This window comes from Notechis scutatus, chromosome 4, assembly GCF_049901735.1.
Source record: "Notechis scutatus isolate UNSWTSFEM ecotype Mainland chromosome 4, rNotScu1.2, whole genome shotgun sequence".
NCBI lineage: Eukaryota > Metazoa > Chordata > Lepidosauria > Squamata > Elapidae > Notechis > Notechis scutatus.
In genome coordinates, this window is record NC_142012.1 from 77,263,230 (window position 1) to 77,288,297 (window position 25,068).

A 25,068-nucleotide genomic window follows, 5' to 3' on the forward strand; every position below is an offset into this window, starting at 1 on the left:
GAAAGCAGCTATTAGAACAGAAGGTCAGCAGTCCAGGTGCCTTCACCTGTTCGTCTTGTCTGTCCGGCTAGGTTCCTGTCACCTGGGGCCTTTTTTGGCTGGGCCTGGGATGTTTTTTCTCACAGGAGCTCATCCTTCACGCCTCAGAGGGTTCACTTAAAGCACAAGGCAAGAGGTGGCTGTGTGTGTGTGTGTGTGATACGAGAGATACACATTTGCTAATTTGAAAATAGTGACAGTTAGTACAAGGAGTAACGCTGAGGAACAGCTGCAACCTGGGCGCCCTCAGATAAAAGGAAACCCAGTCCAGCCTAGAACTGCAACCTGAGAAAGCGCCTGAGGCAAGAAGGCCCTCAGAGGTTCTTGTGAAGGGAGGGGAAAGCCCTTTCGGAATTAGAAGATGCTGATACAGGTGGTCCTCATCTTATGGCCACAATTGGGACCGGCGTTTTGGTCACTCAGCACATGGGAATGGACCCAATTTTAGCCCCCCCCCCTTTTTTTTTACTGTGGCCATCAAGCAAACCACCACTGTTGTTAAGCGAACACGGTCATTAAGCGAATCTGGTGGTGCAACAGTTGCAATACTTTCGAGGACGGGTCCTGCCTTTTTCCCTGGCCACCATAAATCTGAACTGTTGTTAAATGAGTGGCCATACATCAAGGACTATAAGAATAGAATAGAATGGAAGGGAGAAAGGAAGGGAATAGAATAGGAATAGAATAGGGAATGGAATGGAATGGAATGGAATGGAATGGAATAGAATGGAATAGAATAGAATAGAATAGAATAGAATAGAATGAACAGAACAGAACAGAACAGAACAGAACAGAATAGAACAGAACAGAACAGAACAGAATAGAATTTATTGGCCAAGTGTGATTGGACATACAAGGAATTTGTCTTGGTGCAAATACTCTCTGTGCACATAAGAAAAAAATATATAAAATGAAATACATTTTATTATTTTAAAATACATATTAATTTTACAATAATATTAGCATGCATGGCTTTGGTTTCTAGTCCAGTCTACCTTGAAGAGTTGACACTGATGTTGCACGTCTGAATGCACTTCCCTCCGCCCCTTGATGTTCACGGGGACTCGGGAGGGGTCTTGCCTGAGAGCTTTCCTCGGATTCCAGTCCTGGTTCAAACTCGCCTGGTCCTTTGAATCCCGCCATTGCGCTTGCCCTTGTCGTATTCCTTCCTCCCAGCGCATCGGCGGCCCTTTAACGTGGGGGTTGAAGGAAGCCAGCGGGGGCCGGAGGAGCCGGGGCCGGACGCTTTAGTTCAGCGGCTGCTGAGCCCTCACCGCGGGGTGCAGGACTCAGAAGCCCCGGTTGAATTCGGGGTCGTGGGGAAAGGCAGCCGCGGGGAAAACCGCACCGCGATGTAAGGCGGGCAAAAGCCTTGGAAGTTCCCGGGGCTTTCGGGTGCCTTTTCCGCCAGTTTGGCCAAGTCGGTCGGAATGGAACCGGAGCCTCTCTGGAACCGGCCCGGCGTTGGGTGGAGGGAGGGCGGGAGGAAGCGCCGGGCACCTTCCCACGAGGCCCGCGGGGGTCCAGCCTCCCGAGCCCGGCGTGGGAAGAAGCCTCACGGCCGGGGAAGGCGGCGGCGGGGCGGTCAGGGAAGGGAATGCGGTCAGGGAAGGCGGCGGCGGCGGGGCGGTTCTCCCGGCGCGTCCGTCTGCGGCGCACAGGTGTGGGGAAGCCCGGCCTCGGGAGGCGCGCCTCGCCAAGGCGTCCGGCGCGGAAGGGAGGAGCTGGGGCGCGTCAGCCCCGCGCGGCAAAGATGGCGCGCCCCCTCGGGAGCGCGCCCCATGCCAGCCAATGGCGGCGGGCCCGGCAGGGCAAGAAGGGAGGCGCGGCCCGGGCGGGCCCCGAGCCCCGGGCTCCGTCCCCTCCACCCTCAGCGCGCGCTCCTGGAGCCCTTTTGCGCGCTAGGCGAGGTGAGGGGAAAGGGGACCGTCCATTGCTCGTCAGCCGCCGGCGCCATGGCCACCCTCAGGTAGGTGGACGCCTCGCCTCGCCTCAGGCTTTCCCAACTTGCCTCAGCAGCCGCTTGGCTAAGGGAGAGAAGAGCGCCGGGATGCTCGGCCGCCAACTTAAGTTGGCGGGACTTGCGGCGCCTCAGAGGGGTATCTTTTGGGGGGGAGGGAGGGCTGTGTGTTTGTGTGTGTGGGGCTCCCTCGTGGCCAGGGAGGAGAGCAGCCTCCGCCGCCTCATCCCCTGCGAGCCCTACGGAGCGTGGCTGTCCGCGAATAGGTCTGGTGGGGGGTCCGGGCCAGCCTCCCCGGGCGAGGCGGTTTGGTGGCGGGTGGGGGGGGAGAGGCTCATACTGAACCGGTAGGGGTGGGGCGGGGGTGGGAGGGAGCGCGAGCAAGTTTTATAGAATCATAGAATTACAGAGTTGGAAGGGACCTTGGAGGTCATCTACTCGAGCAGGAGAGTCTCTTCCAAATATTAGCCTCTGCAGAGGATCGAACTCACAGCCTCCCGATGGTAAGGCCAGAGCTCCACCTCTCCTGGCGCCTCCGGATCCGAATCCAAAGCGCTGGCTGGGGGTGGGGGAGGTGGGGATAACCAAAGCGGTGGGCTTGCTGCTTTTAAGTGCAAGGGGGAGAAGAGGGAGGGAGAGCCAATCCGGCCGGCATGGCCAGGACGCGGCGTCGGTTGAGCTTGGGAGTCTGACCCTCTTTTGCCCTCGGATCCAACCCCCTCGCCCCCCACCCTTCCCGCCGCCCAAATATTTTGGGAAGCGGTGCACTGCAGCGCTAAGCAGGCAAGCCCTTTGCAAAGGAAGGGCTGCTGCTGGCTGCGGTTTTTTTTTTTTTCCCCTTTTCTCTCTCTCCAGCCGGCTCAAGGGATACAACAGTCCGGATCTAAAATAATTAATATTAATGAATGAATTGAATCGAATGAATGCAATATCAGGGGGTTTCGATTCAGGTGCATAGAGGGCGAAGGGTGTGTGTTTTGTGTTTTGATGTCCATAGGTTACAAGGTACATACAATGTTTGGTTGTTTTGAGGTTGACAAGTTACAATGTACGCCGAAGAATGGCATTGAATTGCGTTGTATATGCGAGCGGTGCAGTGGCAATTAAAGTTCAAAGTAATACTAAACTTAAACCAGACCTGCCCGGATCCGGATCGCGCATCTCTCTATATCCCCGAGAGTCTCTTTAGCCTGTAGGATTGTCGACTTAAAGGCCGGTTTGGCTGGCTCGACTGGCGGCTTGGATTCTCTTTAACCCGCTAAAAGCTCTATGAAGTTTCTGGCTCGGGAGGCTGTTCTCCCTGAATCCTTTTGGAGAACGTCTTCCGATCCTGTGCCTTTTCCCCTCCTCCCTTCTTTTTCTGGTCCTGCGGAGCTAGAAGCCTTCAAGGCAATGGCTCGGGTCGGTTCTAAGTGCCCCCCCAAAAGCAGTGCGGGACTGAGCAGAAGCAGAATAGGGCTGGAAAGGGACCTTGGAACGTCTTCTAGTCCAGCCCCCTGCTCAAACGGGAGATCCTATACCATTTCAGACAAGGGACTGTCCAGTCTCTTCTTAAAAACCTCAAGGTTCCCCAACTGTGTAAGATGAAGGGGCAGGTTGAAGGCTCAGCAATCAAATGGAGTTGATTTTGAAACCTTTGCGTGGATCAAAAGCAAAGCACAGGGTGAATTTGGCCCAGCTTCCTTCGGAAAAGGCATTGCCCAGGTATCCTTGTAGGCAAGGATGGCATCACGCCACGCCGTTCTTGCAGCACAAACCTTTAGACAAGGAAAGGCCTCCTCTTGGCAGGCAGGACAATATGATCTTTAATCATCAGGAGCCCTTTCAGGCTTTCAAGGTCTGGCATTTGGCCAGCACGGAGCATGGATCCATAATCTGGCTGGGTTCAGAGAGCCAAGGCATTTGGGTTTGCAAACAAATCTTCTTCAACTGAAGTTTGAGATTCATGGATTCCCCCCCCAAGTCCTTCAGATTCAATCCGGAAGGGCTGTTTTGGAATTTGGGTTACCAAACCCACCAATACAGAACCTGCCTGGAATCTTAATTCATCGCACTTCTCACCAAACCTGAAGTTTGAGATAACCTGAAGTAGGGTGCAGAGGTGTGGGAATTGCTGATGGATGGGGATGTTCCTTCTCTTTTAACCAAGTGGGGTTTTGCTGTGACTTGCAATAATATTGGATGTCTCAAAATATTTTCTGGGTTTAATGTTCGGCTACAGTTGCAAGAGTTTGTGAGTAAGACTTTCAGCGTAGTTCTGAAATAACAGCTGTTTCGGATATCAGTGCAACCAATTATATACCAATAGGTCCAGTACGTCCAGGGCACTTTAGCTGAAATTCTTTAGACTTTACAACAACAGGATCGGTGAGCTCTTAAGTATAAACCACATTGCATAGTGAGCTTCATGGCTGAACATTGATTTTCCGGTTTTCCAAGTTTATTTATAGGACTTGTATATCACTGGAGTCAAAGCCAGCTCTTGAGTAGTAAACATATCCTATTTACTTAAATAAAAACTGAAATGTTCCAGTAATATTCTTGTCTTCCCAGAAGACTCTTTAATTTATTTTGGTAATGAGGTGTCTCAACTTTTTGAGAGCTGATTGCGGGCTTGAATATTAGCACTTAGTCAAGGCGGGAGTAAAAATCTTTGAAATTACTTGGGGGGAAACTTGTGGCGTGATGTTTGAAAATGAACTCAGGCGTTCTATTTGCCTGTCTCCTGGAAAATAACAATTTTACTACATGAGTCTATCCCAGGAGTAGACTTGACAGCTTTAAGACTTGTGGACTTCAACTCCCAGAATCCCTCCTCCTCCAGTCATGTTAGTTCAGGAATTCTGGGAGTTGAAGTCCACAAGTCTTAAACTTGCCAAGTTTGAAGAGCCTTGGTCTATCCTCTTGAAATTTCCAGAATGGCCTTCTCTAGAAAGCTGATCTTCGATCTGGGTGGTGGTAGGCCTGATGGTGAGCTTAACTTGAAGGAGACAATATGCCATGTGAACATTATTTTATAAAATTTGGACTAGCTTATGACATGGAGCTTATGACATGGAAGCATCTGCTTAAAGAGTTACAGCTGTTATCATTTATGGCGACACATTTCTGTTAACATTGATAATTTCCATGATCACATTTGCCTGTAGTAAGATAAACCAGACTTGTTCATTATCAGCAAATTAAACTTGCACTCATCTCTTTTTTTCCTTTTTAACAAAAAAGGATTTTTAATCTTGGATATTTTTTTTAATTTACTTTTTAAAGATTTTTAATTTTTAAAATGTTATATTTTTTAAAAAAATTAAATGTCAGATTTAAAAAAACGACACATTTGGCTGGTGAAATCTAGGCATTGGGGTCTGAAAAGGGCCAGAATGACTTCCTAAAATTTTGATTCAGTTGGAGAAAGAGACCTTTGGGTTCCATTTCAGATGCCAAAAATTTTGGGCTTCCTTTGAAAAAAAGATTGTAATCTTTTATTAACTGGAGCCAAAATACTGTAAAACAGAAAGAACATTAGTTCCCCCCCACACACACACACACTTTTCAGCTCTTAATTTTACTTAGTATTAATTTATAAGCTAGATGAATCATAAAACATATTTTACCCAGAAAGGCCAGCATAAAAATTGGATGCAACTTCTTAAACCTCATGGAAATCAGTGGTCAATGCAGACAAAGGCTGTAAGTGAATTCTGTCTCATGAGAATAGTGAAGCTCTAATTCTACCAAATAAATAAATAATATTGAATCTGAAAAGCACGTGTTCTATCCATGGCTCCTTTTAAAAACTCTGTAGCTTTTGGGTCCTATGGCTATGCTGATAAATATTTACTCAACGTATCTCAAGGACAGAAAAAACTAGCTTACAGGAATTGATCAATAAAACTTTGATCAAGTGTTTGCTTTCCAGCAAACTGAGTGAATTTAAAAATTCCTCAGGCATCTACAGAAGGACAGCTGGTGCCTACAAATTTGCTTTTTGGTTTTTTTTAAAAAAATCTGCATTACAGATAAAGCAGCTTGAGCTATCTTCATGACTTTTCAAGTGTGCCTCTTGATAAAAACAACATTTGAGGATTTCAAAAGCCACTTAGCTGCTGTGAACTCTGCACTGTGTGTGCTTTTTACACAAACGCACAGAAAGGCTTAAAAACAAATCTGTGAAAGGCCGCTGATTGATCTCTGTTTGGCGCAGCAGTTGAGGTCATTAATTAATCCTGACTTCATGGGGGAGAGAGAGAAGGGCTTTGCACTCTCAAAATGGTGCGAGCTTGTATAGGTAGGTAGTCCTCATCCTTAGCACCACAATTGAGCCCAAAATTCCTCTTGTTTAATAAATTGTAAAATTCAGCATCTGAATTTTAATCACGTGACCAGGAAAGGGCTGCAACAATTGTGTGAAAGATAATCCTAAGAACCATTGTGGCACAGTGGTTAGAATGCAATTTTGCAGGCTGACTTTGCTAACTGGCAGCAGTTCGATTCTCACCGGCTCCAGGTTGACTCAGCCTTCCGCCCTTCTGAAATGGATAAAATGAGGAGCCCGATGGTCGGGGACAAGAGGCTGACTCTAAACCGCTTAGAGAGGGGCTGTAAAGCACTGCGAAGCGTTATATAAGTCTGAGTGCTATTGCTATAAGTTATTTTTTTTTTCAGTGCCATTGTAACTTCACTAAATGAACTCTTGTAAGTTGAGGATTTATAAGGACTCTGCAGTTTGTAACATCAAGTAACTTGAAGAACTTTATCTTGCAGTGAAAATGTCCTCTTTGGAATGGGCAACCCCCTCCTCGACATCTGTGCTGTGGTGGACAAGGATTTCCTTGACAAGTAAGTCTTGGAACAGTTTCCATGTCTAAACAACTCTGGCTAATTAAGTGCAACACTTAGGGTAACGCTTACATTCTGCACTTCTACTATGCTCCTTCCTCTTGGGGTAGACCTGGCTTTCTTTATTGCACCCCAGTAATGTATTAACATATAGTTTTACTTAGATTTCTATTTCTGTGCAATATGCTAGAAATGTTCTCTTGCTGACGCCATCCAAAATTATGCAGTGGGTGTACACCATGGATGTACCATGCTGATTTGCCAAGCCCCTGAATTTTGACCTGGGTCTGCGGGGATACTGCTATGGTCTTTAAGTGCAAGGTTGGGTCCTTTTGAGTCCTTAGTTTCGGTGCCATTGCAGCTTTGAAGGGTTCACTTATATGAATGGTTATAAGTCAAGGACCTCCTTCAGTTTCTTAGCCATCTGCAGAGCTTGAAGGCTTCTGTTTTTTACCTCTTCAAACCTCAACTCAAGTTCCTCCGCTCAAAAACTCTAAAAAGAACCCAGAAAAGATGTTGGCAACGCTGGGCTGCTCCTGTTTTATACTGTGTGACGATGTGATGTGACGATGATACGAATGGAGTAGGCTTTGTATATATTAGCATTGGGACCCCCTTTAAACTCGTTTGAATATCTCTTTCATCAGTCTCACTGTCTTGCTCTTTTTCAGGAAGATAACAAATATCTGTGATTTGGACAAAAGTTTATTCCAGAAGTTGGAATTCTGGAATATTCCTAGTGTATCTCAAGATCCGTTGTTGCAGATTGCAGTGGAAGTGGTTGTATAACGGGATCCACACATTTCAATAGCCAGTCTTTTGTGGAATCACAATTTGTTGAATAAAACCGCAATTGTGGGAAGTGCAAAATCTGCTTGCATATCTGAGCTATGGTTTCCAAATCACCATGACTGATGCACAACGCATTGAAGCACAGGTGCATGAACTACATTGGCTTAGCCTCCTGTGAGAAATGATTGTGGGTCTTGTCTTAAAGTCACTGTGAGACCTTCAGTCAGCAAATTGGAAAAGGTTGGGCATAGGCGCCTGATAAAAACCACAATGCTGTCATCGTGCAAATAAAGCAATTTGTATATTTCATTTTTAAATTTTGTATTTAATTTTGTATTTTTTATCCCAACTTTATTATTATTTTTAAAGGGACATGGTGGCTCAGTGGCTAAGACGCTGAGCTTGTCAATCAGAAAGGTCAGCAGTTCAGTGGTTCGAATCCCTAGCGCTGCATAATGGAGTGAGCTCCCATTACTGGTCCCAGCTTCTGCCAACCTAGCAGTTTGAAAGCATGTAAAAATGCAAGTGGAAAAATAGGGACCCCTTTGGTGGGAAGGTCACAGCGTTCTGTGCACCTTCGGCGTTTAGTCCTGCTAGCCACAGGACCATGGAGACGTCTTCAGACAGCGCTGGCTCTTCGGCTTTGAAACGGAGATAAGCACCGCCCCCTAGAGTCGGAAACGACTAGCACAACAATTACTGTGAGGTGGATTGGGCTGAGAGAGCGAGATTGATCCAAAGTCACCCAGCCAGCTTTCGTGCCTAAGGCGAGACTAGGGACTGAAGTCTCCTTCTGACTGGCCCCAAATCACCCAGGTGGCTTCCAGGCCTAACGCAGGACTAAAACTCGCCATCTCCTGGTTTCTAGCCTGCTGCCTTAACCACTAGACTAGGGGGTCTCCAAACTTGGTAACCATGCTGGCTGGGGGATTGTGGGAGTTGAAATCCACAACTTTTAAAGATGTCAAGTTTGGAGACCCCTGCAGTAGACCAAGTCACGATATAATGTCAGTCATATTATATAATGACACAGTTGACACCTTTCTTGTCTTTTGCACAATGACATCATAATGTACATGTCATCATTTCTCTTCTTGACTAACCACTAGCCATTAATGAGTAGGGGGAGAAAAAGACAACTCTCACAGGTAAAATACTCTTTGTAAATTTTTCTGGGCATTCCTTGGCAGACAAAACAGATCTTCTTCCTGACTTCATTTTTTGAGTGTATAATCTAGCCCTAAATCTTTTGCTTTTTTCCCCCTGCAGGTACTTTATCATTTTTTTCTTTTTGACATGTAGAACATGTATTTCTTAGTCATATGATTTGTTCTCTGTTTAGTAAAAAAACCAAAAACACATGTAGTTCTTTTTTGAGTCCAATATCATAAATATTCAATTGCAAAAAAAAAAAAAAGTAGAATGGAAAACACTCTCATTGTTTCCTTTTTCATATTTCCTGACATGTTAGAATTTTATGTGACTGTTATTTTTTTCCATGCCCACGATTTTGGCTACACCCAACATATGTGAATTTTCAAATTAAACAGGGTAGATACAAAATTTCCATTGTTGCTATCCCAGTTCGAAGCAAGTGCTTCTTTTTCAATATTTCTGGATTTCAGAGGACTTATGTAAAATGATAACTAAGGGCATTGATATAATTTGTTGTAGTAATGTATTATCTGGTTTCTTGCTCTCTAGCTTTTCATATGCTCATCAGGTGGCATCTTTAAAGAAATTGTGTCATGAAATAGCTGACCTAGATCTGTCTCAAATCTCACCCCTCTTGATTAAGGGGCTTTTTTTAAAGAAGGCTTTTCTGTGTTCAAGACCTGTCTGGGATGGAGGAAGATCGTTTCCTTTTTACAAAATGAAATTTGCCCCTTCCATCTGGTTTGGTGTTTCGTCGTTGGGAGTCCCAGGGGTGCTTTTTCCAAAGGGCAGCTGGACTATCTTTGTTTTTTGTTTTTTTAAATTCTCTGAAAATGTTTCGCTTCTCATCCAAGAAGCTTCTTCAACCATTTGACTGGGATGGTATAAGGCAAGGGGTCTTCAAACTTGACAGCTTTAAGACTTGTGGACTTCAGCTCCCAGAATTCCTCCTCCAGTCATTTTAGCTCAGGAATTCTAGGAGTTGAAAGTCCACAAGTCTTAAAATGGCTGATGTTGAAGGCCCCCCCATGTTAGACCAGGGGTCTTCAAACTTGACAGCTTTAAGACTTGTGGACTTCAACTCCCAGAATTCCTCCTCCAGTCATGTTAGCTCAGGAATTCTGGGAGTTGAAAGTCCACCAGTCTTAAAACTTGCCAAGTTTGAAGACCCTTGATACAAGGTTTTCTGACTTGAGCAGAGGGTCAGAAGACCTCTGGGGGTCCCTTTCTGTGTTCTATGAGATTTATGCTTCAAAATTAAGCTTTATGCTTCAGCAACATCTGCAGATTGCAACGATCCTCATTTCTCCCCTAAGCATTTGGGAACCTTGAATTGTGGGGGCCAGTCCATTTTTTGGTTTCCAAAGTGGCCTACCCTTAAACTTCGATGCGTTTCTTGAAGCAAATCAACAGGCTGCTTCAGGGCTTCTCCATTCACTTCTTGACAATTTAGGGCAGGGGTCCCCAAACCTGGCAAATTTAAGACTTGTGGACTTCAACTACCAGAATTCTCCAGCCAGCATAGCTGGCTGGAGAATTCAGAGAGTTGAAGTTCACAGGTCTTAAAGTTGCCAAGTTTGGAGGCCTCTGATTTAGGGGGAGGCTTTTACTAGCAGAAATGAAACTTCAAGACACTCTATTCAGCATGGAATTTTTGACCTGATGCTTTAAATACACTTGTGGTTGGGGGAAAAAAAACCACTGCGGAGGAGATGATGGGCCTCTCTGTCAACATTTCCCTAGAAGAAGGAGAAACCGCTCCCTGTTTACTGCTTTCACTGTCCACTTCCTCCCCCCAGTGTAAAACCTAGGAGGGTGTTTTGAGAGCCTTGAGTCAGAGGAAGAATCCGGTTCTTTGCCAGCATGGGTGAGACTGTGGGGAAGTTCAGTGGGGCAGAGAGGCTTGGTTGATGTGAGAACAAACAACCCAGGTCCAGATGTGAGGCTGTGGGAAGGAAACGTTCCAGACCTGTCTTCATGGACTCGTTGGTTTGCTCTAAGCCTGCCTCGCAAATTAACTCCTGACGGTTTTCACAATGAATGTTGTTTTACTCCTCCAGGCTAGACAGCCAAGCCAAGCAATGCTATGAGGTCTCCAGCTTCCTCCTGTGAGATACTTAGAAAAGGTCTCTGCTTGCCTCTATAATCCCGAAGCAAGAATTAGAGACTTTCTGGACAGACATTTGGGTAAATGTGTGATGCCAGCTGTTTTCACCCTGCCGGATGATGAGGCAAATTATGGCTTGTTCTCCTTTGTGGTACAATCCAGATTGTGATGGCCCAGGGCGTGGCACAAAGGTAACACAGTCAGATAATCAGTAGGACTCCCTTTATGAGCTCCAACTTTGCCCCCAATGTCCTGGTTACCTTCTGGCTGGAGAAAAAAAAAACTCTCCCAGGAAGAGCCTTTGGCTGCAGAGAATCAAGTCCAAAACATGGTCAACAAAAACTGTAACTATAAGTCCAATCAAGGCAAAATGAGGTCATTAGTCCGGCAGGGCAGGAGCAAGAATTCCAGAGTGAAGGCACAGTAGTAAATCAAACCAGTTGGGAGGATGCCAGGAACACAGATAACCACAGTCAACACAAGATAAACTCATGTTTGTTCCCAGCAGCTGCCACACTCAGCAGTATCTTTTTAAAACTCTCTTCTCAGGTGTGGCTAATGAAGGGAATCAGGGCCCTTTCCTCCCCTGTAAGCCAAGCCACCCACGTTGCTCTCTTCTCCGTTCCTCCCTGTGTGCCCTAGGATGAAGAGGGGGTGGGTCTTCCTCCGAACCCCCTCTCCTTTGTTCTACCTCTGCCCTGCTCTGCTCAGCCGGACTTTGCCCTTCCCCAGTTTCTTCCACAGCCAACAGAGCCACACTCCCACTCCCTGTCAGCTGTTCAACTTCCTCCTTGGATTCAGACTCCGATGGGTATGACACAGCCTTGGGTTGTGTTTATTGCAGGGGTCTTCAAACTTGACAGCTTTAAGACTTGTGGACTTCAGCTCCCAGAATTCCTCCTCCAGTCATGTTAGCTTGGGAATTCTGGGAGCTGAAGTCCACAAGTCTTAAACTTGCCAAGTTTGAAGACCCCTTGCTTTTATCGTCTTCTGCCAGACGTTGAGGAAGCTTTCACTGTTGCATCCCTCCTCCTCCTCCTGCTGGGTTGGGATGCAGCTATTAACTGACTTTTCAGCTCTTCATTGCTGGAAGATACAAAAAAAAAAAAAATGCCACAAGGATGCCCTCGTGACTCAGGACAAATAGTAACCATTGAATTTGTTCTTTTGTACTGCCAGTTTTACACAGCGTCTTGAAATGCCCCATTCCTGGCTGGCAAAGCAGGATATAATGACCAGCTGTACAAGCAATTTTAACTGTCTGATATTAATCCTGAAATAACATAAGATTGCCAGATTCTGTGCGGTGGCATAGAAAATTAGACAAAGAATAATTAAGAGTAATTGAACTTGTTTGAGCTGGGAATGGTTCTGTCTCAGCATTATGCGCTGGTCATTTGTTTTTAATTTTTTTTTTATGCCAGCTATTGTAAGGTCCCTTCCTCAGATTTGTCAGGACCTACGTAATTCTAGATTTTAAGTTAGTTTTAATTAATTAAGGATGATGCTTTCAAGCCTTTTTGTTATGTACTGTTCCTCCTTATTTATTACTGACTGTTTTGGAGATTCAAAAAGTATTTTCTCCTAATTTTTCTTTCTGCTGTTTAATGACCGCAATAAAGTGATTTGAATTTGGGGCTATCAACTGTTCTCTGGTTTTCATGCCAGCTGGATGTTTATTGCTTCTTCTAGTTGGCAGAGACAGCCCCGTCTTTAGCATTAATGTTGTTAAATCTTAGGAGGTGAATTTGGGGTTGTTGTTTTTTTCAGAGGGTTCAGATGCCATCCGTTGATGTGTATGGCTTGCTTTAAAAGCGGTGACTTGTAGACTCTTGCTGAATTAAAACAGGGCTTCCATGGTTCAACAACACGGGGATTTTAAGAACATGTCCTGAAGGATATTTTATTTCTTACTAGTTCGAAACTATGTGGTTGGGCTTAGTTTTTGGGGAGGAAAATAAGTGGGGGGGGGGGATTCTGCCTCTGCCTACCAGCATCCATCGGTATTTATCTGGCTAGCGTCCTGTCAGTGTGTGAGAGAATTGAGGGCTGTTTGGAAACTGAAACAGTATTTGCTGAGTGAACAAGGAAGGAGACAGCAAGGAGTCTGGGTGTGGCTTAGCTCAACTGTCCTGTACTAAAGTTACATGGTGCTGTGAAAGTAAAACTGAAACTGAAACTCCTCTCCTCTCCTCTGCTTGTGTTTTGCCTTTGGAATAGATTTCTTTTCAGGTGGGGAGGGGGAGTAGAACTCCTTAGCATCAGAGTGTGTTAATAATAATAATATAGGAAATACTAATGCTCTGATGGTCATTTCAAAATATCCTTTCTTAGTGAGAACCTAGAAGCCAAGAGGAACATACGTGCCAAATTTCAAGTTTGTAGGCTTTACGGTTCTGGAGATTTTGTGATGATGCGTGAGGGGTATTTTTCGCTTTTATATACTGTATATAGATTAGCCCAATCCTGTAAGTTAGTTTGGGCCAATTTACTCACTGGCTTTGTGATGAATTGCTATACAGTATATGCTTAAATAGTGAAACTCTGCATTGTGCTGTTAAGATGTAGAAACGGCTTACATTTCTGTTATATTTCCTGCAATGTTAATCCCACATATAAAACAAATTTCATTGCAAATGCTAAGCCCGGTTGTTTTACTTTTTTGCGAAGTGGAACTATGAACATTTCCCAACTGAAAGAAATGCTTGTTTCTAATGTTAACCTTTAGAGCAGGCTGTTCAACCTTGGCCCCTTGAAGCCTGGCTGGGGAATTCTGGGAGTTGAAGTCCGCCAGGCTTCAAGGGGCCAAGGTTGGACAGCCCTGCTTTAGAGCAAGATTTTTTTTGCCGCACAATTTGTGTGTTTAATCCAGAAGGTTCCTTCTGTCCTGCTTCTCTCTTGCTGAACCAAGCGTTTGAACCTCTCCGTAGTCTGGGCATCGGGGCCTTTTAGGGATGGCTCACAGTGAAGTTGAATTTTCTGAGTAAGAGTGGCCCCATGGGCGTCTCCCACTGTTCTTAGCCAGTTTTCCAACTTGTTGCTCCATTTGAAGCTTTTTTTATCTCAAGGAAAAGAACTTAGAACTTGCAGTTTGTTTTACTTCATTTTTCTTCCTTCCCTCAGGGCAGTGGTCCCCAACCTTCCCAGCTCCACGTAATGGCAGCAGTGGGTGGGAAGAGAATGGTTGCGCAGGCCCAACCTAGTTCCCACACATGCGCAAATGAAGTGTTGTGCTCTTGTTGGCCACATGTGTGGCCCGGTTCCGAATGGGCCGTGGACTGGTATCTGTTGGGGACCCCCCCACCTTAGGGCATTTCAGTCCCATTTTATAGCTTAGAAGCCATTAATTTTTCAGGGCATCTGCTTTCTCTCTTGCATTGTAATGCACTTTTTAGATCGCTTATCTAGACATTAGATTGTTCAAAATCTTATTTGTTTGTTGGAACAAATGAGCAACCTGGATATTTTTTTTCTTTAACACAGAAAAACAATTGTAGTACATACAGTTTGAGTTTTCATCTGTAATCATATGCACCAAGAGAAATCTCCATCTTGGCTGTTAAGAGTGCTTTAACATTGACCTCACTAATTAATACTTTGGCTATTCTGCTTGACGAGGGGGTTGGACTAGAAGATTTCCAAGGCCCCTTCCAATGGAGTTATTCTGTTACTCCATTGTGTTATTCTGATGACTTATGCTTAACTTGCAAGGACTTGCAAGGCCAAAGAACACAAAGTGTACTCTAGTTGCTTGGAAGTGATTCTTATCTACCAATTTCAAAGCATTAACGACAGGTTTGTCGTAAGGCCAGTCTCCAATTACACCAGCAAGCAAGCAAGCATAGCCCTTACTACTTGACATTTATGTGTGGAGAATAGAGTTGTTTACCTCCTTTAAACAATGGAGAAGCAGCAGGCAAGAGAAGGCCGGGTGTACCTTAGCTGCATCTTTCCAGTGGATTGAGTTTCAAGGCCACCAAATGATTTCCATCCTTATGCTTTGGATACCTCAGGCTTGCACCCAATTGTAGGACATTCCTCAGCTACTCTTGACTCAAAACGAAAATGAAGTTCCTTTATAGAGCTCAGTTGGTTCTCATGAGTGAATGGTTGACTCTCCACCATTGCTTTTCTCCACCCCCCAAGACAGAGCAACCAACTTGGCATGCCCTAAATCTCCTAGCTCAGGGGGTCCCCAATCTTGGCAACTTTTAAGATTTGTGGACTTCAACTCCTAGAATTCTCCAGCTGGCTGGAGAATTCTGGGAGTTGAAGTCCACAAGTCTTATAGTTGCCAAGTTTGGGGACCCCTGTCCGAGCTTGTGGCTCATCTGATCAGGTTCCACCTCTTGAAGCCATTGTGCTATCTCCACTCCAGTTTGGCTCACCTTTCTCAGCAACAGAAGCATCGCAGGTCATGGATCTCATGTGGGAGAACTTCCAACTCCAGATGCTTCAGTTGGCCAACCATCCCTAAGGCCCTTCTCTTCAAGCAAGAACTGGGTGCCCCATGCTAAGTTCTAGATGTCAGGATTCCGGCAGTTACCCCCATTTAAATCATGAGTCTTGATTTATTGGGACGAAGTCACCCTTGACCCTGGTTTTCCCCCACCCCCTGGGTGTATCGTAATTCATATTCTCCATTGGGACACATCCATAGCCAAGAGTCATCAATCATGCTCTACAGTTAGAATTTTGCAGGGCAGAAACTTCGGTCGCCTAGTTACTATCTTTGAAAACATGTATGGAATGCACTTTCGGTTTTGCAAGCTGGTGCAGTGCTCCCCCTCCCTTTCTGTTGGCAACTCTAAAAAGACCAGAGAAACATTTTATGAGTTGACATTAGAGGAGGCCGATGGTGCCCCAATCCTTTTGCAAAAAAACTGCAAATAATGGTTATGCAAGATAAAAGTATAGGGAGAAAGATACACTGTCATGGATTTGAGCATCTAGATGTACATCTCTCTTTGGGTTGCTCCATGGAACTGTAGCAGGATAAGCTGATGTTAACTACCAAATATGTTCCGGCATTGACAGTTGATTCATGTTTGATTATAAAATTTCATACAACCCTTAATTGGTCTGTTCCTTCCTTCAGTTCAGGATGTATTTCATCTTGGAAGCTCACCTCAAATATAATACAATTATATTGCACATTTAGGGCTGTTTTTGTATCTTTGCTCTGTAAACAGCTTCACTTCAACAGGAAGATAACATAGCTGTCTGGTAGCTGCTCTGCTTCCCTAAGTAAAGGACCTTTCACATACGTGCTAGTCCTTTCAGGTTGTAGGGAGCGGTGCTCATCTCCATTACAAAGCCGAAAAGCCAGCACTGTCTGAAGATGTCTCCGTGGTCATGTGACTGGCATGATTAAATGCCAAAGACACACAGAATGCCGTTCCCTTCCCACCAAAGGGGTCCCTATTTTTCTACTTGCATTTTTTACATGCTTTCAAACTGCTAGGTTGGCAAAAGCTGGGACAAGTAACGGGAGCTCACTCCATGACGCGGCGCTAGGGATTCAAACGGCCAAACTGCCGACCTTTTCTGATCAACAAGCTCAGCGTCCTAGCCACTGAGCCACCATGTCCCATCTCTGCTTCCCTAATAGAATATCAATGAATGGTAGGACAGAAGTTAAAATAGGAAAGTGAGGATTGGATTAGGGAGGCCACAAAGAGGAGGGGGTCAGTTTATTTTCCAAAGTATCAGAAGGCAAGACAAAAAAAAAACGATGGATGGAAAGTAATCAAGGAGAGAAGCAATGTAGAACTAAGGAGAGATTTCCTAATAGTGAGAGCAATCAACCAGTGGAACGGCTTCCCTTCAGAAGTTGTGGATGCTCCATCACTGGAGGTTTTTAAGAAGAGACGGGACAGCCACTTGTCTGAAATGCTATAGGGTCTCCTGCTTGAGCAGGGGTTGGACTAGAAGACCTCCAAGGTCCCTTCCAGCTTTATTCTGACTTGTTGAAGCTCTGGGGAGAAGAGCGGGGGGGGGGGGCTTTGGTTCAGTTATGATCTGTTGGCCATGTGAGATAAAGTGGGCAAGGGGATATCAAAGCATAATTTTTATCTTTGGAAAGAAGCATTTATGTGTCCAAAGTAATTAAAATGATGGAATAAAAAAAATTCAAATTGTGTGTGTGTGTTTGTGTGTGTGTGTGTGTGTAGGCTCCTAAATGGAGCAGGGACAAAGAATAGTTCAAAGATCCAAAAAAAAAACATTTCCTTGCCTGTCTGTCACCCTAAATGCCTCTTAATTTAAAGAGGCATCTGTCTGAAGTGGCTGTTTATTTAGCTGGCTCCCTTTAATGTGAGAAAGTCTCCTATAATTAGAGGTTCAGACATTAGGGAAAAATTCTCCTACTGTCCTTTGAGAAGGTCTGACTGGAGTTGGGGTGATGAGCTTCGGTGACTAATAACCCATTTCACTCCTTAATCTTGGGAAATTAAACAGAAAAACAAGTCAAAGCCATTTTGGAATGAGTCGTAACGAAAATGTTCACATTCAAGACATTAAGTTCCACCTGGGCAGCCAGGGAATCCAAGCTGTTTTCTTCTTCCTTGGCATTGTTGCAGAAAATACAGCTTTCACAGTAATTCGAGTCGGGAAACTTCTGGGGAAAGAAATGCCAGACTGAATTCAGGTCCATGAAAAGCAGAGGTGGTGATGCTGGTGGAATGAAGAGCTGTTGAGTAGACCAGGCCTTTGATACCCTGTTCCCCCGAAAATATGACATGCCCTGAAAGTAAGCCCTAGCTTGATTTTTACCCATGCACCTAATATAAGCCCTACCCCCAAATAAGCCCTAATTAAGACCCCTCCCACTCCAGGATATAGCTAAGGTGGGGATGGGGGAATGGAGCTGTCCTACTACTTACCTTTGCACAGTTGTAGCCAGGCCTTGCACACCCCAACACCTGCCTTGCCGGCCCATTTCTCCTGCAGCTGGCAGGGCTGGCAAGACTTTCCTGAAGGCCTCTGTAGATCGATCTGGAGCTCTGTTATCTGCTTCAGAGGCCTTCAGGAAAGCCTTGCTAGCCGCAGAAGAAATTCCTGAAGGCCTCTGACAGTGAAAAGGAGGCCAGAGGTGACGTGTGCAAGTGAGGTTTGTCAGTGGATAACATCCCCCCCAAAATAAGACCTGGCACCTTTTTTTTGGTGGCAAAAAATACAAGACAGGGTCTTATTTTTGGGGAAGCACGGTAGTAAGGATCTGAGATTGCCCATAAGCGCTGTTGTGTTTATGATGGTTGCAGCCTCCTGGGGTCACGTGGTCACCATTTATGATCTTCTCCACTGCCTTCTGCCCAAGCAAAGTCAATGGAGGAAGCCGGTTTGCTTAAGGACTGCATGATTCATTTAGCAACGGCAGCGGTTGGCTTAAACAATTGTGGCCAAAAAAAAAAAAAAGTTCATAAAACTGGATGCGAACTTACTTAACAACCACTTTGCTTGGCAGTGGAAATTCGGGCCCCAATTGTCATAATCCAAGGATCATCTGTGCTTTGCTTCTTGCGTTTTCTGGAGCTCTTCCATTATTGGAATGTCTCTTGTGGTCCTAGTTGTGACATATAGTGCCAAAGGAAACATTAATTCTGTAAGCAAAGTCTGTTCATAGGATTTACCCATCCAATTGATGGATATCCTGCTTTTCCTCCCGAGATCCCCTCCTCCCATTTTATCCCCGCAGCGGTTCAGGGAAATAAATTAAGAGATGCCCACTGACCACAAATGCTTCCGGATGCTTCCTGAGTGAGAGGCGTTTTTAAACTGAGCCTCAGTCTAGCAAAATGTGAACTAAAAATTGATATTTTGGAGGCAGCTCATGCAACCCAGAAGAATCCAAAACCTTCTCTTGCTATTTGCATCTACTTGGGATAATAATAGTAAGAACAACACTCTTGTCTTTCTACTTATAGAATTACCCAAGGTGGCTGGTTACATAAATGCAGAAAAAGTGAGAACGATAGTAACAATAATGTGAGGCTGATTATAGTCAGCTTAACACTTAACATCTTGGAAGGTTAGGTTGGGTTGTTGTTTTTTCTCCTCTTTTCCTAAATATAGAGTGTGTTGAGCTGAGTATCTCCTCCCACTTGGGAGAGCTTTCCACAGATGGGGGATCTCCCCTTCCTGTTCATCCACATAACTGGGCAGATTTATGGTAGGAGGGAGAGAGATAATTTCTCAGGTGGTTGAGAAATACCAGAGCAAGCAGATTTTTATTTATTTATTTATTTATTTATTTGCCAAGCATGTACAAGATAGCAAGTATGAGTATGAACATAAACAAAGGGAGTAAATACAGATGAACAGGGACAGTAAGACAGGGAGGGTAGGCACGCTGGTGCGCTTATGCACGCCCCCTTTAAGGACCTCTTAGGAATGGGGTGAGGTCCACGGTAGACAGTTTGAGGTTGAAGCTGGGAGGGGTCGGGGCTGTAACCATGGAGTCTGGTAGGGCGTTCCAGGCATTGACCACTCTGTGGCTGAAGTCGTATTTTCTGCCATTGAGTTTGGAGTGGTTTACCTTGATTTTGTATCGCTTGTTTGCCTGTGTGTATTATTGTGATTGAGGCTGAAGAAGTCGTTGACTAGCAAAATGTTACAGCAGACAATTTCGTGAACTATGCTTAGATTGGACCGCAGACGGCGGCTGTTCAATATTGTCCAAGCCCAAAATTTCAAGCCTGGAGGATTAGGGAATTCTATTGTGAGTGGAGGAGTGGAATTCTCTTCTCGAGAAATATCTGTAAGCACCGGACTTTTCCCCTTCAACCGAAAAGAATGAACTTCTGAAAGCTAGGCCCTTCAAAAGGAATTCTTTGTTGAAAGGAAGTGATCCAGGTACTAGTCAAAGCAAAATCTAAGATGCTTCCAGGCATACAGTAATAGGGAGTTAGAACCCCTCCCTTTATTCTGATGTGGATTTAGTCAAACAAAGAACCAACATTTTAATTCCCCTCCCTTTTCTGCGAACATATCTGAGAAGAGTTTCCCAGGGAGTATCTTTCAGAGCTGGAATGTTTATGGTCCCTTCTCCTCTTGCTATCTCTCCAAGAGGTGACAAGTTTCTAGACATCTGGCTCCAGGCCTCCAGTTGTATATCATGTGCAAGTTATACAGATTCAATATAAGGTTTAAGATATTCAGGTTACATCAAAAAGGATAACTTGTACCAACCCCCCCCCTTCTTCCAATGAAAAAGGGCAGATACACAGATCTGACAATACCTCTGAACCCGCTCAATTGTGTTAATGTCCGATATACAGTGCGGGTTCCAGGTGGACGAGCTGTATTCAAGAATTGGTCTGGCAAAGGTTTTGTATGCCCTAGTTAACAATTTGATGTTGCCAGAGAAAAAGCTTGGAGATGTTTGGTCCAAAGTGCATGTCATTCCCAAGAACCATCTGGAACAGAGTAGGTAGGCTCTTAAGGATGATTGCTGAAGGCATGGGAGGTCTCCACTGTGCAGCAATTAATCAGCTTTGCCTTTCCTTGCTTTCTCAATTACTTTTAATCATTTAAACCTATTATTTTGGCGTTACGTTCAAAGGCTCTTGGTAGTGCTTTTGCACTGCACCGTATTAATTACAGCTTAAAATTTTGTCCAAATGCACGATTAGGGTGAGGCTGCCAGACAGAATAGATTATTTGGTTCAGACGTTGATCTTGTACAATGACGGGAACAAGATGTCTTCTGCTACTGAATACAGTCAATTCAGGGAGATTGAACCTCTCTTGGATGAGTTAGTAAGATCTGAATCTAACCAGAAGTTGCCTTTATAAATTATGCTGCCTGCTGCAACTTTTAATTCGTCACTGTTGTCCTAAATCCAATAACGCTCTTTAAGTAGTTCCTGCAAAGCAGCACTAGCATTAAATTACATTTGTGTATTTAAAGAGTATTTGTTGGATCCAAATCTGAACTAATGCTCGTTCGATCAATAGCGCAGTTCCTTAAAAGCAAGTACTTGGAGATACAAGAACCAGGAAATCTTACGATTGACATCCTGTATAAAATGAGCCACACATCCCTTGGTTTTTGTGCTACCATATTTTTCTTACTTTGAGTTTTGTGTCAGGTGAGGCCCCATTCAAAACCCAAGAAAGCAAACCTTTGTTATAGAGAAAAGGATTTTTACTGAAAATTAAAATGGTAGCATCAGAAGAATACAAGATCTGAGGCACTAGGCAAACAAAGTTAGGCCAATGTTTCCACCTCCAATAGTTCAAACTGGCCATCCAATCTGAGATGGGTATAATGACATGTGGGGGTATCTTCAGGTGGTGTTTCAGACATCTGGTACGCCAAGATGGTTGACCTCGGCTTCAATAAATAAGAGGCTACATCTGCACAGTAAGCAAGTAAGCCTAGTCAAGAAAGTTTTCCCAAGTTTTACAATTCACCCTCTCAAGCCTCCAGCACTCTTCCCTCTCCCGCGAAGCCCAATGAATCTTCCCTCCCCCCATTTCTATGGCAGCTGGAAAGACAAGCAGAAGAAGGATTCTTGGATTGCACAAGGACAATTATTATATGGATCAAGGGTCGTGTTTATCCGAAAGCGGGGAAATGGGGTGCTGTTAACCTGAATCCTTGCCACAATCCTTAAGGCCACAATTGAGCCAAAATCTATGTGGCGAGGTGAGAAAGTCCCCCACCCCCGTTTTCCAATGTTTCTCACCACATTTGTTAAGTGAATCACTGCAGGTCTTAAATTAGTCACACGTTTGTGAAGTGAATCTCACTTTCCCCATTGACTTCGCTCGTCAGAAGGTCGTAAAAGGGGAATCACGTGACCCTTGGACACCGCAACTGTCATAAATGTGAGTCAGTTGTCAAGCAGAGGTTCTGACCAGTTCTGGAGAACCGGTAGCAGAAATTTTGAATAGTTTGGAGAACCAGCAAATCCCACCTCTGACTGGCCCCGCCCCCATCTATTCTCCGCCTCCCGAGTCCCAGCTGATTGGCTGGGTCTTCTTTGGTTGCCCTGCACAGGAGAACAGAGCTGGAAAGCAGGTTAGTAGGATGGGGAGGGAATGGGGATTTTGCAGTATCCTTCCCCTGCCACGCCCACCAAGCCACGCCCACCAAGCCATGAGTACAGAACTGGTAGTAAAGATTGTTTGAACCCCACCACTGTTGTCAAGTATCCAAATGTAAATCACATGATGCTGCCACGGTCACAAGTGTGAAAAATGGTCACAAGCCACTGTTTTCAGTGCCGTTTTAACTTTGAACGGTCACTAAATGGACTGTTATAAGTCAAGGATTAAGTGTAATAGACTTTGTGTCAGTGATTGGATTGCATCAGCTAAAGAGTTGCATTCTTCCCTCAGTTTGTCTTCTGCTGAGGTCTATAATGACAGGAGTTTCCATAAGTGACTTAGGTTGTCACACACTTAATGACCACCACTGCTTTCCCCAGGTCATGTGATTAAAATTCAGGTGTCAACTCATAAAACATTTTGTATACATGTTTTATAGTTGCCAACAGAAAGAAGTGGGAGGGGGGAGTGTCAAAGAGCAGGTGGCAGTGTTGAATCGAAAGTACATTCCATTCATATTTTCTTCAAAGACTGATTAGATGGCTGAAGCTTCTGCCATGAAAAAAATCTAATTGGAGAGCATGATTGATGACTCTTGGCTATGGATGTGTTTCGTTGGATGATACACCCAGAGGGGTGAGGGGAAAAGCAGGATCAAGGGTGACAGTGAATTACATATCTCAGAGTTGGCTACGCCCAGATTAGTGCTGGACAGAGAATGTTAACTTCAAATAAATCCTCTTTAGTTTTGGGAGTGTGGCTTGAGGCTCATGATTTGGTTCTTGGCAAGTAACTCACATTTATGACAGTTGCCGTACTCCAGGATCATGTGATCTCAACTTTTGCAACCTTCTGACAAGAAAAGTCAATGGGGAAGCCAATATTCACTTAATGGCTGTGTTACTCACTTAAAAACTGCAGTGGTTCAATTATCTACTGTGCCAAGATAATGGGACAAAATTCACTTAGCGTAACTCTCTTGCTCAGCAACAGAAACCCTGGAGTCGATTGCAGTCATAAACCAAAGACCACCTGCTGTCTGAAATGTCTCCATCCACTTGTAGCACATTAGTGGAGGGGATTTTCTTAAAAAAAAAAAAAAAAGAATTTCCCCCATCGTTTTATTTATTGAATTGAAATTGGTGCTCTTTTTCAGATTTGGCAAAGGGTTTTTTTTTAAAGCTTTTGTGGGAAATTCCATAAATGTGATTTGCCAATTTTATTTTCTGATAGGTCCAACAAGCCCTATTCTGCATTTATTGTTTGTTTGTTTTTTCCTTCCAAAATGCTAACAGTTGGTCAAAGATGATTGATTTCCAGTGTTTGGAAACTAAAACTTCAAATTTCCTATCTCTGGACGAAGAAAAAGAAATGTTGTGATTGTCACAGTATGAAGTAATTAAGAATGCAGGAAGCTGCCTGGATTAGCAAAAGCGGTTGAAATAAATCGTTATATTTGAAATGTCTGCTGAGATCCTAAACGATAAGGCTGGGAACCATCTGTTTCATAGAGGCAGGTAATGGGGCATCACTGTAGTAGCACAGAATATTACCATCTTGTAAGATATATATAGATCCAATGGATTAGCCAAGCAAGTGGAATTATATTTGTTTTGTTTTTAAAAGCACTTATATCCAGTTTCCTTATTTGAGCTTGTCTTTCCCGTGTGTATAGAAGTGAGGTCAAGTACTTCTTTCTTTCTATTCTGGAGGTTGAAAATTTGTTGTAGTTATTATTAGGGTTCCTGTCCAAGAGGCTGTGCCGACAAAGATTCATTTCTGGTGGAGTTTGGAAGAGAAAAAGGAAGGCCTGCTGCTTCTGCTGCTTTCCTTGCATGAAGCTAAAAGTCTTTCTCTCTCTCTCTCTCTCTCTCTCTCTCTCTCTCTCTCTCTCCCCGGCCCCCTGAGAATGGAGATGGTATCCTGAGATCCCAAATAAAGAACGCTCGATCGATAGGAAAACAGGGTGGGGAATTTTCCTGAAGACTTTTTTGGGGATTTTCCCAGGGTCTCTGGTCCACAGGATTTAAAATTATGAGTTTGGTGGTTCTTGAGATCCAAAAGGTTGGTGACCCCTGTTCTAGTCCAACTCCCTGGGTAAGAAGAAGACTTTATCCAGTCTCTTCTTGAAAACCTCCAGTGATGGAGCATTCACAACTTCTGAAGGCAAGCTGTTCCACTGATTAATTGTTCTTGCTGTTCGAAAGTTTCTCTCCTTGGTTAGTTTCCAACTATTGCTGCCTTTCTTGCTTTCTGGTGCTTTGGAGAATAGCTTGACTCCTTCTTCTTTGTGGCAGCCTCTCCAATATTGGAAGACTGCTATCATGTCTCCTCTAGTCCTTTTCTTCATTAAATTGGATATACCCAATTCTTGCAACCATTCTCTGCATGTTTTGACCTCCAGTCCTCTAATGAATCACCTTTGTTGCTTTTCTCTGCACACTTTCTAGAATCTCAACATCTTTTTTTACATTATGGCAACCAAAACTGGATGTGGTATTCCAAGTGTGGCCTTACCAGGTCCTTGTTTAAATGATTGTGCATCAGGACTCGCACAAGATGCCTCTCACAATTACTACTATAGAGCGTGTAACTGTGAGAGAGATCTTGCAAAACAGGTTGTAAGAAATGAGTCGTTATCTTAAAAAGACTTCATTACAGTTTTGTATCAGAAACAAAGGAAATGAACTTTTATTTCGTCTATGAATGTAGAGATAACTACATAGATTTTACAATAATTTCAATTATTCTTTTGTGTTTCTGCTCAGAAAACAGAGTATAGATAGTAGGAATAATTTCATTTCTGAGTTTAGATTGCCATCATTGATTCAGCTGAAATTTCATAGATTGATGGTTCATATTTCAGAATGGAGATACTGCTTTTTAAACTTAAAAATCCCACAAATGAAGGGTTTACTTCAGAATTTGATAGGAAATCAACTGGCCAGGATTATTGTTGCTGTATTCAGATTCAAAAGTTGTCAGAATCTGATATGAAGCCAAGAACAAGATGATAACATATATTTAATAAGGATCAGTAATTATGCTGTTGTTCAGGATAAACATGGTTTTATAGAAAGCAGGAAAAATGTTTCTAATAAATTGATTATTTTGAAATATCAGA

The 25,068-nt window shown here is 44.1% G+C and overlaps 1 protein-coding gene across 2 annotated transcripts in view; it reads left to right on the plus strand.

The window, feature by feature from the left end:
• The window catches only part of ADK (adenosine kinase), a 250,147-nt gene that overhangs the window by 21,120 nt on the left and 203,959 nt on the right, over window positions 1-25,068 (plus strand). The window contains exons 1-2 of one of the 2 annotated variants that reach the window (XM_026674200.2): window positions 1,936-2,008; window positions 6,761-6,835. In XM_026674200.2, the coding sequence (XP_026529985.1) occupies window positions 1,995-2,008; window positions 6,761-6,835 (89 nt within the window). In that variant the 5' untranslated portion in view covers window positions 1,936-1,994. Of the gene's footprint in view, window positions 1-1,935; window positions 2,009-6,760; window positions 6,836-25,068 lie in introns of those variants that run through there. The other variant, XM_026674199.2, reaches the window with a different exon arrangement.